The following is a 17,407-nucleotide window of genomic DNA, read 5'->3' on the forward strand; positions in this document are numbered from 1 at the left end:
CAACAGAGGCGTTTATAACCATCAAATTGGAATGTAAAATATGGCATTTAAAGATGGTAAATATATAAAAACATATGCTAAATATATGTGCTAATAAACAGAGAACTCACATAATAAGTGTTCAATCCAAGATGAATAACTTACACTTAAAATAAAACCTATAGACACTGTGTATAGACACAGTTGAAGTCAGAAGTTTACATACACCGAAGCAAAATACCTTTAAACTCAGTTTTTCACAATTCCTGACATTTAATACTTGTTAAAATATCCTGTCTTAGGTCAGTTAGGATCACCACTTTATTTTAAGAACGTGAAATGTCAGAATAATAGTAGAGAGAATGATTTGTTTCAGCTTTTATTTCTTTCATTACATTCCCAGTGGGTCAGAAGTTTACATACACTCAATTAGTATTTGGTAGCATTACCTTTAAATTGTTTAACTGGGATCAAACATTTCGGGTAGCCTTCCACAAGCTTCCTAGAATAAGTTGGGTGAATTTTGGCCCATTCGTCCTGACAGGGCTGGTGTAACTGAGTCAGGTTTGTAGGCCTCCTTGCTCGCACATTCTTTTTCAGTTCTGCCCACACATTTTCTATAGGATTGAGGTCAGTGCTTTGCGATGGCCACTCCAATACCTTGACTTTGTTGTCTTTAAGCCATTTTGCCACAACTTTGGAAGTATGCTTGGGGTCATTGTCCATTTGGAAGACCCATTTGCGACCGAGCTTTAACTTCCTGACTGATGTCTTGAAATGTTGCTTCAATATATCCACATCATTTTCCTCCTCAAGATGCCATCTATTTTGTGAAGTGTACCAGTCCCTACTGCAGCAAAGCACCCCCACAACTTGATGCTGTCACCCCCGTGCTTCACGGTTGGGATGGTGTTCTTCGGTTTGCAAGCCTCCCCCTTTTTCCTCCAAACATAACGATGGTCATTATGGCCAAACAGTATTATTTTTGTTTCATCAGACCAGAGAACATTTCTCCAAAAAGTACGATCTTTGTCCCCATGTGCAGTTGCAAATCGTAGTCTGGCTTTTTTATGACGGTTTTGTAGCAGTGGCTTCTTCCTTGCTGAGCGGCCTTTCAGGTTATGTCGATATAGGACTCGTTTTACTGTGGACATAGATACTTTTGTACCTGTTTCCTCCAGCATCTTCACAAGGACTTTGCTGTTGTTCTGGGATCGATTTACATTTTTTGCACCAAAGTACATTCATCTCCAGGAGACAGAACGCGTCTCCTTCCTGAGCGGTATGACGGCTGCGTGGTCCCATGGTGTTTATACTTGCATACTATTGTTTGTACAGATGAACGTGGTACCTTCAGGTGTTTGGAAATTGCTCCAAGGATGAACCAGACTTGTGGAGGTCTACAATTCTTTTCTGATGTCTTGGCTGATTTATTTTGATTTTCCCATGATGTCAAGCAAAGAGGCACTGAGTTTGAAGGTAGGCCTTGAAATACATCCACAGGTACACCTCCAATTGACTCAAATTATGTCAATTAGCCTATCAGAAGCTTCTAAAGCCATGACATCATTTTCTGAAATTTTCCAAGCTGTTTAAAGGCACAGTCAACTTAGTGTATGTAAACTTCTGACCCACTGGAATTGTGATACAGTGAATTATAAGTGAAATAATCTGTCTGCAAACAATTGTTTGAAAAATGACTTGTGTCATGCACAAAGTAGATGTCCTAACCGACTTACCAAAACTATAGTTTGTTAACAAGAAATTTGTGAAGTGGTTGAAAAACAAGTTTTAATGACTCCAACCTAAGTGTATGTAAACTTCCGACTTCAACTGTAGATGTATACTGAGCAGTGATGTTGGTGTATGGTTGTATCCTCCATCTCACCGGTTCTCCTGGCTCGTTCCCTCCCAGGATCCTGAACCCGTAGCCCGTGTCCTTTCTCCACAGGAAGATGTCCTGCTCCTGGAAGTCAGGCACTGCAACCAGAGAACCATCCATCAGCATCGATCACTACATCCTGGATCATTAGACCAGAACCCACAGTGTAATCCCTCTCCCTGTTCCTCTCAGAGGAGAGTGGAGGCAGAGGGCTGGAGGAGATGGAGGTGAGAGCTGAAGATATCATGTCCTTAATGAGCACACAGCACACCTACGGCTCCTTGTGAATCAGGTCAGTGGTCCATGCCTCTCTCAGCCTCTTACTGTAGCCTCTACACCACTGCCTCATTCTGTCTCTTCCTCTATAGCCAGCTAATACTGAGTAAAAACATTACCCTGCGGAATGTGTAAATATCTAAAAACTTTCTATCAAAAGAAAATAGATATCTTCCAAGATACTCCCAAAATAATTTTAAACACCATTCAAAGCAAGAGTGGAGAGGGCCAAGAGAATCCCCTAAGTACCTACTTTATCAAAGATTCATAATTAGTATTTCTTTGAATACTCTCTTTTCAGATGTCTTTGAAGACAAAATCCTTCTGTACTTTGTCTCGTCAACCTAGGTAGGTAGCTAGGTGACAGGGAACTGGACTGGGAGCAACCCTCACCAGTCTCTCCATAGCAGTGCTGCTCCTCAGGCTCATACAGGAACCCCTGGCTGGCTGGAGGAGATCTGAGCAGGAGGAAAGGGGGTGCCTGGTACTGGAGCTGTCAGAGGCACCATGCTGCTATGTAGTGGTGCACTGCAGCGACTGACAGCTTATTGTTCATGTAGCACTCGAGGTGGGCAGACCACCCGGGAACAGGGTTCAAGCGACAGCCTGGAGCTGTGTGTGTGTCTGTGTATGTGTGTGTCTGTGTATGTGTGTGTCTGTGTGTGTGTGTGTGTGTGTGTCTGTGTGTGTGTGTGTGTGTGTGTCCATGCATTCAGCCCCCCAAGGGATACCCCATGTTACGGTACAGACCTCAACAGCTAAAGCCACTAAGAGCCAGCAGGGGGAGGGAGGAGGGAAAGAGACCAGCTTGGCTACAATCTGTTCCTGAGTCAACAGACGAGCTCACAGTCTTAAGCTAGCTAGCTCTCTTCCTACCCACTGGGACTCTGAGTAGGGCTGAGATGGGCAGGTCACAGGCTAACTGTCTCAATCTTGTTCATAAGGGCAGGCAGTGGGCAGCTTAACAGGTCAATACAGCAGCTCAACTTCGAAACAACTGTATAGAAACAGATCCATACTAAAGGTTAGTCATTCTACCCTAGCTCAGACTGACCATGGTGAACAAGCAGATTAACTTCAGATCAGGAAGAGGAGATGGCGGGGGGAGGTCTACTAACTGAGCAAATACTCTATCCAGAGCAGTGTATTTACACCTGGTAATACAACTCTGTCTCTCTATACTGCCTACAAATCTCCCCCTGTGCTTAATAAAGCTGATCGTTTGTTCCTTGTTCCTTTAGAATTCTACACCCATCCTCTCTCACCTGAGGATGGAGCCAACTCTGGCAGTACCGATACCCAGCTCCTCTCCCTTTAAGGCCTCTAAATAATGAAAGACCTTGATGAAAGTAGGAGCACCAGAGAAATGATTAGGCGTGGAAACCTCTGGACCCTGGAAGCCTCCACTCCTCGGAGGGCGACTGACAGGGGCTGAGTAATATTCCTGTTAATTGAGGAGGCTGGCACCCGTTAGCCTCACCAGATTACCAGGAAATATGAGAGCCACTGTCCTCTACAACCAACGCCAATTCTATGCACATTTGTCTGGAGCTGTGTTCTAAAGAGCACTGTAGCATGGAAGCGTGATAATGTAGTGGCTATAGGGAGTGTAATTGAGCCGAGGTGCCAAGCAGGCAGCATGGACAGAGAGACTGTGTCAGTGTGTAGGAAGACTTCTCTCTTCAGTGTTCCAGGGAGAGAAACACACTCTATAGTCAAGGTTTAGTAGATCAGGAGAGTGGGTAGCACCAACTCTCCTTAGACTGTTGTTATTGCTCTCACTACCATGTTTCTACCCAACTGCCACAATGCTCTGCAAACAGTCCACATCCCTAACTCACCAAGTTAACACCCACTTTAGATTAAAACACTGAAAGACAACAGGAAACCTTCAGACAATATGTTTTGGACAATGAGTATGTTGAGTTTAGGGGACTGATGCTTCTCAAAGGCTAAATGACTTCTGTGCATGCAGGTTATCTCCCGACACCAGCCCTAGATTGCAGTACCAACCCAACAGGACAGGGGGAGCCCCCAAGCAAACACCCATGCACCCTCGCACCAAAAATAAATACTTACGCCTACTTTCATACATGCTCCTGGACTGGGCCCAGATCTTGAAGGGGTCCGGTTTCCTGTGAACGGTCCCGTCTGCCTGGGGGTCCTGGGTAGGCAAGCCGGGCAGGGGCTGGGAAGGGGGTGGGGGGGCGCTACTCTTGCTGAGAGGGGGGGCCAGGGACGTGTGCACAGGGGAGTCAGTGTGGGTACTCCGGTGGCTGGACACAGAACTGTTCTGACTGTCCTTCCTCGCTAACTGCTGTATGAAGGAGAGTGAGAGAGGGGGAGAAGGAGGGCGATGGGGACAGAAAGGTAGAGAGGGAAAAGAAGGATGGTCAGAAAGAGAGATATTGAGTAAGAAGGAGAGGGATAGAAGGAGTAGGAAAGAGTGGTGAAGAGAAAGGGAAATCATTAACAACATATTACGAAGTGAGACAAAATACCACATCTTTAATCAAGGCCAACACATTCTCTAACAATACCGAAAGCATAATCAAGCAGATTTGTTCATGAGATGTATTTCTGAGAAAGCGAAAAATTCACTGTAGTTTCACATAGAGAAATAAAGTCACACTCCTAACAGAAAAAAAACTGAGCTTGGCTGACAAAGTACATAGTTTATTCCTTTTGTTCAACACAGAGCTGAATATTTTAATGGCAAGCCCTATTGCCCGATGCATGAGGAGACATTCAGAGCACATAGCAGTGAGGAGGGTGTTTCAATGAAGGAAGAATACATCATGCAGCACCCATTGCTCTACCATACAACACAGAGCGAGCACACAGGAAGCTTCCTCCCAAGAGATACATGCAGAGAGTAACACAGACTGACAGTGGTCTCTACATGGGGCACAGAAATACTAAGAAGAGCTGGGCCGTTCTCAAACATCAACCCTTCACAAGCTTGGAACATTTCTCCAATCATGGTAGGCCAAAGATTAAACAATATTTCTATTTAATTTGTGTCAATTAGGCAGGTCTAAAATGTCTACAAGAATCACCCTGCTCCAAGGCTGGCCTAATGCACTAGTCTATTTCCCTAGAATGCATTAAGCCAAGAGAACACGAGAACATGGTGTAGAGAATGAAAACAAATCCAGGAGCAGCCTTGCTCTGCCTACCAATGGATCAACATTACGAAGCATCAAAGCTCCCATCAGGACCAAAACACAGTGAGAGTCCTGACAGAGAAAATCCCTCCACCGCGCCACACCAGCCAACATTAGCACTCCACACAGGAGAGTGGCGAGAGGGACGGATGGAGGAGAATGGAAGGGATGGGTGGATGGAGGAGGTATAGATGATGTCGGTACTCACCAGCCTTGGACTCTTCTTTGCAGGTGCCACCCCTGGGAAGTAATATCCAGTTGGAGATGGAGAGAGAAAAGTGAAAGAGAAAAAATGATTAACGACACAAAAATATTTCACCTTCCCCACAGGTTAAAAATAAGAAAAAAACTGAGTTGATAAGATGGGGAACTCCAAACAGGGACTCCATTGGTGCAGCAGCGCAAGCCCGCTCGTCTACGCACAAGTTATCTTCTCCCTCTCTTTCTCTGCCTCGCTCCCTCACATCCACCCGCTGTGTTAAAAGGGGCAGCGCGATCTATCTGCATTAGCAAGCAGCTGACTGCTGCAGCGGAAGAGGGGACAACCCCAAGGGCTAACCAAGCGCTCCGCTCACTAGAACCTGCCTAACCCACTGTCAGAGAGAACGAAAGAGTGTGTGTTTATGTGTGCGTGTGAGAGAGAGAGAGACAGACAAAGGAGTAGAAAGAGAGTGAGAGAGGCAGCTCTGAGCTAACTCCACTGTCATACCCACGGAGAAGGAGTCCAAGATACTGAACATTAAATTATAGGCAACCGTCAGTTCCCCTCTTACTGAGACCATCTTCCTGAGTCCGTTCAGTACGCTGCTCTGCTGATGAAGGCTCCAGCATCTAGTTACAGTCACACAGCTCTCTCCCTCTCCCTCTCTGCTGTGCATCACTACTTCCCGCGATCTTGATTCCCCCCTCACCATCCCTCCCCTTCTCTCCCCTCCACCCACACGCTAGTAAACATGCGTGCACACACACAAACACACGCATGCGCACACACTCCGCTCTTTCCATTCCTCTCTCATCAATCCGGGTCAGGCTCTGACAGGCAGGGCCAGCATAAATGATATGCTCATATATTAATAGACACCCACACTGGCAGGAATACAATCAGGAATACCAATATCAACATGAACACAAACAGAGAGTAATGGGAGACTAAAATGGAAACAAGCCTAGATCCTCGGATCCCCCTTCTGCACAGGGTGAAAAATAGCTGCACAATGTCACAGCAACAGGGTGTGTGTGTGTGTACATGTACATAATAGTATTCAGCAGAATAAAGATGACAGTGAATAAAATAACATGTTTTCAGTGAGTAAGAGCCAGGAATGGATTGGAGGGAGCATGTAACTCTGATCCTGACAGTATTGTGTGTCAATCCTTTAAGGATATCTGGGAGATTGGGGTGGAGTAGGCAGTTCCTTATGGCTCTTATCCCCTCAACATTTGCATTCAACAGCCACTGAAATGTGGTCCACAGTCCAGCCACCTCTACAGCATGTTCCCCGATATCTCCTCTCCCATCACTAATCATATAAACAAATCCCGCTCTTCTCTTATCCCTTACCTGCTCCCCTCCCCTATACCCCTCTTCTGCCAGCGTATCACAGCCACCCCCGACTCCAATCCATGAACCCAGGAGTCAGACAGAGACAGGTTAAGGGAGTCTTATCGATGCAGCGTACAGCATAATCCCTATCCATCCTCTTAAATACACACAGGGGGACACGCATGGCTGGTTCTCACACTGATGGACTGAGCAGGAGAGAGGAAACACTGTTTATCATAAGGATTTAGGTTAATGATCATCTGAAAACAGCCTAATGCCACTTCAGTTGAAGCCCTCAGACCTCATGAAGGTTGTAGTGGTCACTATGTTTATACCCCCACAGATAGAGGCTGCTCAGTTCAGTCAGAGGACGCTGGCCACAGCAGCTACTAAACAGAGACCATCACTGAGGAGATAATTATGTCCAGAGGGTGGTGGGGTACACTGGACCCACGTCCATGCCCCCCTCCTCCATCTGAGCTCAGAGGGATGGATTCCGACAGCCCAGCCCATCCGTCAGCACATCGACAGCAACAGGCGCACAGGGGACTGACAGACGGTCTCTTGGCAACGGTTGCCTCGGAAGGCCAGCCCAGGCTGTTCCATTATGTACAGTGGAGACGGAGCCACATGTCATTCATGTACAAATAGGCTGTCATAGACCTGACTGCAATGACCAATGCAGGGATTTATTTACTCAGCAGCACCAATGTATAGGAGATGGGATTGAAAGTGACATAGGTGCAACCCCAGTCTTGTGACATGGCAAAGGTGACCAGGAAAAGGTGCAGATGTCAGCAAGGTGGTGTTTAATCACACACCCAGAGCAAAGAAAAAGCATCCTGTGCTGCAGTAATACAATGTTTCCATGTTTTGTCTGTCAGAGGCTTATGCAGTAGCTTACGATGCTGAGCAGAAATGACAATTTTGTCCTTTTGTCAGTCATGTCCCTCCTGGCATTTAGAGAGAATAGGATGAGGGGTGACCCACTCCCTACCCATCCCCCCCCCCCCCCCACACACACACACACACACACACACACCACCCACCGGTAGAGGAGCCCCACTGCACAGTGCTGCACAGTATTGTCATGGAAACAAAGGAAGGCAAGATGGCTGAGATTTACGACTCCCCCTTCAGGCATGAGGGTGTGAAGAGACAGGGAGGAGGGGGAGAAGGAGGGGGGACTCACCTTGTCCTTATTATGCCAGTATCTCTGACTCGCCCACAAACAAAGCCAGGCGCCCAAAAGCGCAATGCGTTGCCAAGCTGCTGGCATGCTATTCCTTGATCATTGCATTTCTGTAGAATTTCTCTGCAATGCTGTACGTTATCAGCGCCAAACGTGAAGTCAGCAAATTTTTATGCAAAGCGTGCAAAAAGGTGCTGCATCCAGCCCTTACATTAAATCAATTCCTTTTGTCTGTGTGACCCCATCGTTGCCATTCATCTCAGGTTGGGTGTGTTTGTGTCTTGTCAGAAGACACTGATCTGTGTTACTGTGACAGGAGCAGCGTTTACAAAGCCTGCGTTCCACTCTAAGCAGCAGAACATCTACAGCAGGGTGGAGATAAGAGATGTCTCCTTCCTAGCAGCACTCTGGCTGCTCTTCTACAACGGCCCAATGCTGAGAAGAAACAACCATCTTACACTCTGCTCTGTCGGAGAGGAACAGTCCGTCAACTCTCCACGGCGCAGGGAGAAGACACAGAGGAAAGAGTATTGGCTAGAATATTAGCCTTGTCAGACATTGGCTTATAGACCTTCGAACCCTCTTAATGAGACACAAAACATCCCACAAACAGAGACAAAGTAAAAACAGCATCTGCAGACCTGCAGGTGTGGACTACATAGGTCATTTTGCTTCAGCCCACTAGCATGAAGCAACAGCGTAGTAGTGGATATTTGGGTAATCAGGGTTCTTCTTCTTCTCTGGGATTTGGTTGGCGAATCGCCAACCGGATCGCCAAAAGTTTTCGGTGCATACACCGCCACCTACTGTACTGGTGTGTGAGGCCATTAACGTCCTACCTACAGTACATTCAATTCTTTGATACGGTAATACAACATTGGGGAAAAGGAAAATTGCCCTGCCAACTATTAGCCCTCTCTACAAAACCCACCACCCCCCCTATTCAACCCTATCTAGTCCTACTCGGTCTGAGAGGACAGAACACTGCCACTTCAACACCCCCTGCCAGCTGTTCTGCAGTAAATCCTCGCAATCCCAAGTACGTCTCTGCCGCTGCCACCACAATTTTCAAACCATTTCTGCAGTACAACTGACAACCATGGCTATAAATGCTGAAAAGCCCACCTTACTGAAGCACATATTCTTCCCATCACTCTCTCTTGATCTCCGCCTACTCACAGGAATCCTCTCAGGATCCCTCACCCTGTACCCATCATCCTCTACCATTCTCTTCACTGCTACACTTTCTGTACAACTCTAACCCTGGCGACCTCAATCTGCCTTTCTCTCACCGGACACCTCCGATCTCCAGGCCCATGGGAACCCCCACATCTAACACACATAACTTGTTCCACCGATACCACACATTCCTTCATCTCATGCCTTCCTGCACACTTCTCACATCTAGGCATTTCTCTCCTACACACTGCTGCAACATGGTAATCAGGTTTTTTTTCTGGATCACAATGCTGCTTAGGTGGGCGTGACAGTGGGTGTGGCCAATGGCTCAGTCACCAACTGATGATTTTACTCTGGGACACAGAGACAAAATATTGCTGATTTAAAGCTAATTTCCTGCAATTTTGCCATGAGGTAGACAAAAAATATCCTGTAATTCTACACATTTTGCCATGTCCTAAGGCCATCTGAGTGACTCAAACATTATAACAAAATCAATGGGGTCCACACCATGACAAAAATACGCATCCCCTTCGGAATTTTAGATTCTCCCTGACTGTCTAGTTTTTATTTTGGTGATTTTTAGTTCTCAAAGACGATCATATTTCAAAATATACACTCACCGGCCAAGTGTATTAGGTACACCACCACATTCACCAAAATGGATGGCTCCTACAGACAGCGAGTCACATGGCCGTGGCTTGCTATATAAAGCAGGCAGACAGGCATCATGACATTCAGTTACTGTTTGATTGTGCGTTACAATGGGCAAAACAAGTGACCTAAGCGACTTTAAAGTTGGTGATCGTCGGTGCCAGGTGCGCCGGATCCAGTATCTCAGAAACAGCCGCCATCCTGGGCTTTTCACACACGACAGTGTCTAGGGTTTACCAAGAATGGTGCGATAAACAACAACGTCCAGTCAGCGGCAGTCCTGTGGACGAAAACAGCTCGTTGACAAGAGGTGGAATGAGAATGACAAGAATCATGCAAGCTAACAGGCAGAACACAAACAGACAGATATCGGCGCAGTACAACAGTGATGTGCAGAAAGGAATCTTGGAACGCACAACTCCTCGATCCTTGTCATGGATGGCCTATTTCGGCTGACAACCACACCAGTTTCCACACCTTTCAGCTAAAAACAAGAAGATCATGGGCATTAATGAGAAGTTGGTCCTCCGTTTGCTGCTATAACAGCCTTCACTAGTTGTTGGAACATTGCCGTGGGAACTTGATTCCATTCAGCAAAAGAGCACTAGTGAGGTCGGGCACTGATGTTGGGCAATTAGGCCTGTCTCGCAGTCAGCGTTCTAATTCATCCCAAGGGTGTTCGATGGGGTTGAGGTCAGGGCTCTGTGCAGGCCAGTCAAGTTCTTCCATACCGATCTCGACAAACATTTCTGTATGGACCTTGCTTTGCGCACGGGGACATTGTCATGCTAAAACAGGAAAGGGCCCTCCCCCTACTGTTGCCACAAAGTTGGAAGCACAGAATGGTCTAGAATGCCATTGTATGCTGAAGCATTAAGATTTCCCTTCACTGGAACTAAGGGGCCTAGCCCAAACCATGAAAAACAGCCTCAGACCATTATTTCTCCTCCACTAAACTTTACAGTTGGCACTAAGCATTGGGGGAGGTAGCGTTCTCCTGGCATCGGAATGGTGAAGCGTTATTCATCACACCAGAGAACGCATTTCCACTGCTCTAGAGTAAAATGGTGGCGAGCTTTACACCACTCCAGCCGACGCTTGGCATTGCGCATGGTAAGCTTAGGCTTGTGTGCGGCCGCTCTGCCATGGAAACCCATTTCATGAAGCTCCCGATGAACAGTTCCTGTGCTTACGTTGCTTCCAGAGGCAGTTTGGAACTCAGTAGTGAGTGTTGCAGCCGAGGACAGATTATTTTTACACGCTGCGCACTTCAGCACCTGGCGGACCTGTTCTGTGAGCTTGTGTGGCCTACCACTTTGCGGCTGAGCCGTTGTTGCTCCTAGACCTTTCCACTTCACAATAACAGCACTGACAGTTGACTGGGGCAGCTCTAGCAGGGCAGAAATTTGACAAACTGACTTGTTGGAAAGGTACCATCCTATAACGGTGCCACGTTGAAAGTCACTGATCTCTTCAGTAAGGCCATTCTACTGCCAATGTTTATCTATGAATATTGCATGGCTGTGTGCTCAATGTTATACACCTTACAGCAACGGGTGGGGCTGAAATAGCTGAATCCACTGATTTGAAGGGGTGTCCACATAACCACATACTTTTGTATATGTTGTGCACTTTATATCTGGTTTTAGTTGTTTAAGTTTATACTGAAACTATTTCATATTCATTTTGACAAAATAAACACTTAGGCAGCCCACCCAAGACTTTTTATGCAGAAAAAAACCTGGATATTATCAGACTGGCACACATCTGCTGTACGTAGTCTTAATCCCTGCTGGTCATGTCAGTCTCTGACCCAGTCCGTCCTCCCCCTCTGATCCTCTGACATCCCTACATCCTTTATCCCCATCTGTTTTCTCCTCCTCTGATCCTCTGACATCCCTACATCCTTTATCCCCTCTCTTTCCTCTCATCTGTTTTCTCCTCCTCTGATCCTCTGACATCCCTACATCCTTTATCCCCTCTCTTTCCTCTCATCTGTTTTCTCCTCCTCTGATCCTCTGACATCCCTACATCCTTTATCCCCTCCCTTTCCTCTCATCTGTTTTCTCCTCCTCTGATCCTCTGACATCCCTACATCCTTTATCCCCTCTCTTTCCTCTCATCTGTTTTCTCCTCCTCTGATCCTCTGACATCCCTACATCCTTTCTCCCCTCTCTTTCCTCTCATCTGTTTTCTCCACCTCTGTGGTAGTTGAGATGCTAAGCCATAACAACAGCAGCAGCTTGCCTGTGGTGGTGTATTGTCCAATATTCCCAGCCTAACAAACAGGTGAATGAATGCCTTTAAAGCACCGGAATGGGACTCTGACAAGTCGACATCAATAGGTTAAATTATCTGGGCGAATAATGAGTGAGGCTATAGAGGGCTAGAGCTAGCCTAGCTCTCAGCTATTCTCCCCACAGTGGCTCTGCATGGCCTGCAAATTAATACAACAGATGCTGTCTGCACCACCTCTCCCATCCCTGCAGACTACTGACTGGTACACCCATTCACAGACTAGCTTCAAGTAAATTACCGGGAAGCGTTAGTCTTTTGGGGCTAGAATGAATTATGTCAGCAAATCAGAATGTCTCAAAAGATAGGTGAGAGAAATGAGCACATTAGACTAATGGAGGGATTGACATCATAATGGCTACTTTGATGAAAGCTAGAAATCACATTGCCTGGCCTCAAGAAGACAAAAGAAGAATCCAGTGAGAATCTAGTGTTGTGTTGCGGAGCCAGTGAGCTAACCTGCAGTGTTGAGGGACTCACTCCCAGAGATGGGAGAGGAGGTGAGCAGTGTTGCTTGCACAGGTCTTAATGTCCTGAGATCCCCGGGATTGGACCGTATACTGTACGTGTGGGCAGGGATATGTACACATTGGCAGGGGGTGTGGTGGGAAATGAGAAGGGGCCAGATTTCTGCCAATTAGAGGTTCCCTCTGGCAAAAGGTTGTAATTGGATGTTTGGCCTGGACTGGTGACAGTCTCACGCACACAGACAGACAGACATAGTGAGCAGAGGAGCACAGAGCAGAGTAATTAAGACAGACCTGCTCGATCCTGCTTTCTGCGGAAGGGGCAGCCGATGTCTAAGCTGTCTGATCCACACACACACAAACACAACCCCGGAGCAGATCTCAGAATGAGGGGTCTGTCTGGAGAGCCAGGATCACTGAGAGAGCAGTGCTCTATGACATGTCATATAGCCATAGATAATGAAAATGTCATATTTGTACTACACATACATGACAATCATATAGGTTCACCACATGTTTCGAAGCAATCCTCTGCTGAGCAGTCCTCTCCTTTCCAGAGTAGTGGCACACTGCTCTTTGTTAAAGAAACTGACAACAGCAGTAAAATGTGCCTTAATAATATCAGTCTTCCATCCATCACACAGTGAGGAATGATCCTCTCTAAACGTCCCACCCGCGCTGCTCTCCGCTTTCTGGTTCAGGGAGCCCCGGTTAAATGAACAAACATTTTGTTTTATTAACCATCCATAAAAAGCAGAGCATTAGGGCTGTAGCGCTGTATAATGGTGGTCATTATTAAAGCAACATAGGAAGAGGGGAGCAGTTTGTGAGAGCAGAATGCTCAGCCAATGTCCTGTTCCGTTTCTGAACACTTAGCTTTACACGGCTGATGTTCAGGTCTTTCAGTTCCACAAATTCAGCTGTGGAAATACTCCAATTACATGTCTCTCTCAGTGTGAGTCAGGGCTCTTTGTGAAGGTGGGTTTCTTGGTAGTGGGTACTGCCTGGAGATTGGAGTGAGAGACCAAAGTTCAATCATCCCCCTCATGCACTGCATCTTCTATTCAGATCTTTGTGAGACAGTTTTTCTAATCATACAATCTGTGTCAAAAGCCCGGCCCTAAGTTCTCATTAGAACGTTTAACTGACACACAGACAGTCTCATCCACGCATGCATGCATGAACTATGTGGGTGCCACAGGGTTCAATTCTCGGGATGACTCTTTTCTCTGTATATATCAATGATGTCGCTCTCGCCGCTGGTGATTCTCTGATCCACCTCTTCGCAGACTACAACATTCTGTACACAGTTGAAGTCGAAAGTTTACATACACCTGAGCCAAATTCATTTAAACTCAGTTTTTCAAAACTCCTGACATTTAATCTTTGTTAAAATTCCCTGTCTTAGGTCAGTTAGGATCACCACTTTATTTTAAGAACGTGAAATGTCAGAATAATAGTCGAGAGAATGATTTATTTGAGCTTTTATTTCTTTCATCACATTCCCAGTGGGTCAGAAGTTTACATACACTCAATTAGTATTTGGTAGCATTGCCTTTAAATTGTTTAACTTAGGTCAAACGTTTCAGGTAGCCTTCCACAAGCTTCCCACAATAAATTGGGTAAATGTTGGCCCATTCGTCCTGACAGAGCTGGAGTAACTGAGTCAGGTTTGTAGGCCTCCTTGCTCGCACACGCTTTTTCAGTTCTGCCCACACATTTTCTATAGGATTGAGGTCAGGGCTTTGTGATGGCCACTCCAATACCTTGACTTTGTTGTCCTTAAGCCATTTTGCCACAACTTTGGAAGTATGCTTGGGGTCATTGTCCATTTGGAAGGCCCATTTGCGACCAAGCTTTAACTTCCTGACTGATGTCTTGAGATGTTGCTTCAATATATCCACATAATTTTCCTGCCTCATGATGCCATTTATTTTGTGAAGTGCACCAGTCCCTCCTGCAGCAAAGCACCCCCACAACATGATGCTGCCACCCCCATGCTTCACGGTTGGGATGGTGTTCTTTGGCTTGCAAGCCTCCCCCTTTTTCCTCCAAACATAACGATGGTCATTATGGCCAAAGAGTTCTATTTGTGTTTCATCAGACCAGAGGACATTTCTCCAAAAAGTCAATCTTTGTCCCCATGTGCAATTGCAAACCGTAATCTGGCTTTTTTATGACGGTTTTGTAGCAGTGGCTTCTTCCTTGCTGAGCAGTCTTTCAGGTTATGTCGATATAGGACTCGTTTTACTGTGGATATAGATACTTTTGTACCTGTTTCCTCCAGCATCTTCACAAGGTCCTTTTCTGTTGTTCTGGGATTGATTTGCACTTGTCGCACTAAAGTATGTTCATCTCTAGGAGACAGAACACATTCCTGAGCGGTATGATGGCTGCGTGGTCCCATAGTGTTTATACTTGTGTACTATTGTTTGTACAGATGAACATGGTACCTTCAGGCATTTGGAAATTGCCCCCAAGGATGAACCAGACTTGTGGAGGTCTACAATTTCTTTATGAGGTCTTGGCTGATTTATTTTGATTTTTCCATGATGTCAAGCAAAGAGGCACTGAGTTTGAAGGTAGGCCTTGAAATACATCCACAGGTACACCTCCAATTGACTCAAATTATGTCAATTAGCCTATCTGAAGCTTCTAAAGCCAAGACATAATTTTCTGGAATTTTCCGAGCTTTTTAAAGGCACAGTCAACTTAGTGTATGTAAACTTCTGACCCACTGGAATTTTGATGCAGTGAATTATAAGTGAAATAATCTGTCTGTAAACAATTGTTGGAAAAATTACTTGTGTCATGTACAAAGTAGATGTCCTAACTGACTTGCCAAAACTATAGCTTGTTAACAAGAAATTTGTGGAGTGGTTGAAAAACGAGTTTCAATGACTCCAACCTAAGTGTATGTAAACTTCCGACTTCATCTGGCCCTTCTTTGGACACCATGTGTTAACAAACCTCCAAACGAGCTTCAATGCCATACAACACTCCTTCCGTGGCCTCTAACTGCTTTTAAGTGCTAGTAAAACTAAATGCATGCTCTTCAACAACTAGCATCACTACTCTGGACGGTTCTGACTTATGTGGACAACTACAAATACCTAGGTGTCTGGTTAGACTGTAAACTCTCCTTCCAGACTCACATTAAGCATCTTCAACCTGGACCTCCTGGGTGGCGCAGTGGTCTAAGGCACTGCATCGCAGTGCTAGCTGTGCCACCAGAGACTCTGGGTTCGAGCCGAGGCTCTGTTGCAGCCGGCCGCGACCGGGAGGCCCAAGGGGCGGCGAAAAATTGGCCTAGCGTCGTCCGGGCTAGGGAGGGTTTGTCTCATCGCGCACTAGCGACTCCTGTGGCGGGCCAGGCGCAGTGCACCCTGACCAGGTCGCTAGGTGTACAGTGATTCCTCTGAAACATTGGTGCGGCTAGCTTCCGGGTTGGATGCGCACTGTGTTAAGAAGCAGTGCGGCTTGGTCGGGTTTTGTTTCGGAGGACGCTTGGCTCTCGACCTTCGCCTCTCCCGAGTCCATGCGGGAGTTGTAGCGATGAGACAAGACAGTAACTACTAACAATTGGATACCACAAAATTGGGGAGAAAAAGGGGGTAAAAAAAAAAGCATCTTCACTCTAAAATGTTATCTAGAATCAGCTTCCATACGAGGGTATGCCAAACATACCCTCGTAAAACTGACTATCCTACCGATCTTTGACTTTGGCGATGTCATTTACAAAATAGCCTCCAACACTCTACTCAACAAACTGGATGTAGTCTATCACAGTGGCATCCGTTCTGTCACCAAAGCCCCATATACTACCCACCACTGCAACCTGTATGGTCTCTTTGGCTGGCCCTCGCTATATAGTCGTCGCCAAACCCACTGGCTCCAGGTCATCTATAAGTCTTTGCTGGGTAAAGCCCTGTCTTATCTCAGCTCACTGATCACCATAGCAACACTCACACGTAGCACGCGCTCCAGCAGGTATATTTCACTGGTAATCCCCAAAGCACACCGAACTACCATATCCCCATATCGTTATTATAATGTTTTTGCTCCTTTGCACCTCACTCCAGTGTTTAATTGCTAAATTGTAATTATTTTGCCACTATGGCCTATTTATTGCCTTACCTCCCTAATCTTCTACATTTGCACACACTGTACATAGATTTTTCTATTGTGTTATTGACTGTAAGTCTGTGTTGTTGTTTTTGTCGCACTGCTTTGCTTTATCTTGGCCAGGTCACAGTTGTAAATGAGAACTTGTTTTCAACTAGCTTACCTGGTTAAATAAAGGTGAAATAAAAATTAAATAAAATGAACACACGCACGCGCACACACACATACATCACATCTAGGATGGAAGAAATTTTGACACCACAATTGGATCTCAACGCAACTTTGTGTGATACCTATAAAGTAACAGACACAGACTATAGTGTAGACAGTGTATGTCAGAGAGAGAGAGAAAAATAAAGAGAGAAAGACAGAGAGAAAGAGAGAGAGACACAGATATAAAAAAGGCACAGAGAGCGAGAGAGTGAGAGAGAAAGAGAGAGACAGTGTGACAGAAATGAGACAGTAACACAGAAAGACCCACAGGAGGAACTGAGGAACCCAGCTACATATTTATGAGACTTTCTGACCTGGAACAAGATCTACGCTTTCTCTCTTTACTGCTCTGGATTTTCTCTCACTCTCCAAATGTCTCTTCCACTAACAATCTCTGCAACCATCTCTCACATTCTTTCGGTATTCATATTATCT

At 45.9% G+C, this 17,407-nt stretch overlaps 1 protein-coding gene across 15 annotated transcripts in view; it reads right to left on the reverse strand.

Annotated features, from left to right (window-relative positions):
• The window catches only part of LOC106565841 (membrane-associated guanylate kinase, WW and PDZ domain-containing protein 1), a 182,401-nt gene that overhangs the window by 23,034 nt on the left and 141,960 nt on the right, over window positions 1-17,407 (reverse strand). For 13 of the 15 annotated variants that reach the window (XM_082959327.1, XM_014133422.3, XM_082959325.1 and 10 more), the window contains 3 exons: window positions 5,513-5,544; window positions 4,217-4,454; window positions 1,868-1,959 (listed from right to left, as the gene is read on the reverse strand). In XM_082959327.1, the coding sequence (XP_082815453.1) occupies window positions 1,868-1,959; window positions 4,217-4,454; window positions 5,513-5,544 (362 nt within the window). The remainder of the gene's footprint in view (window positions 1-1,867; window positions 1,960-4,216; window positions 4,455-5,512; window positions 5,545-17,407) is intronic. The other 2 variants (XM_082959320.1, XM_082959321.1) reach the window with 2 other exon arrangements.

Source organism: Salmo salar, chromosome 12 (genome assembly GCF_965601325.2).
Source record: "Salmo salar chromosome 12, fSalSal1, whole genome shotgun sequence".
Classification (NCBI taxonomy): Eukaryota; Metazoa; Chordata; class Actinopteri; order Salmoniformes; family Salmonidae; genus Salmo; species Salmo salar.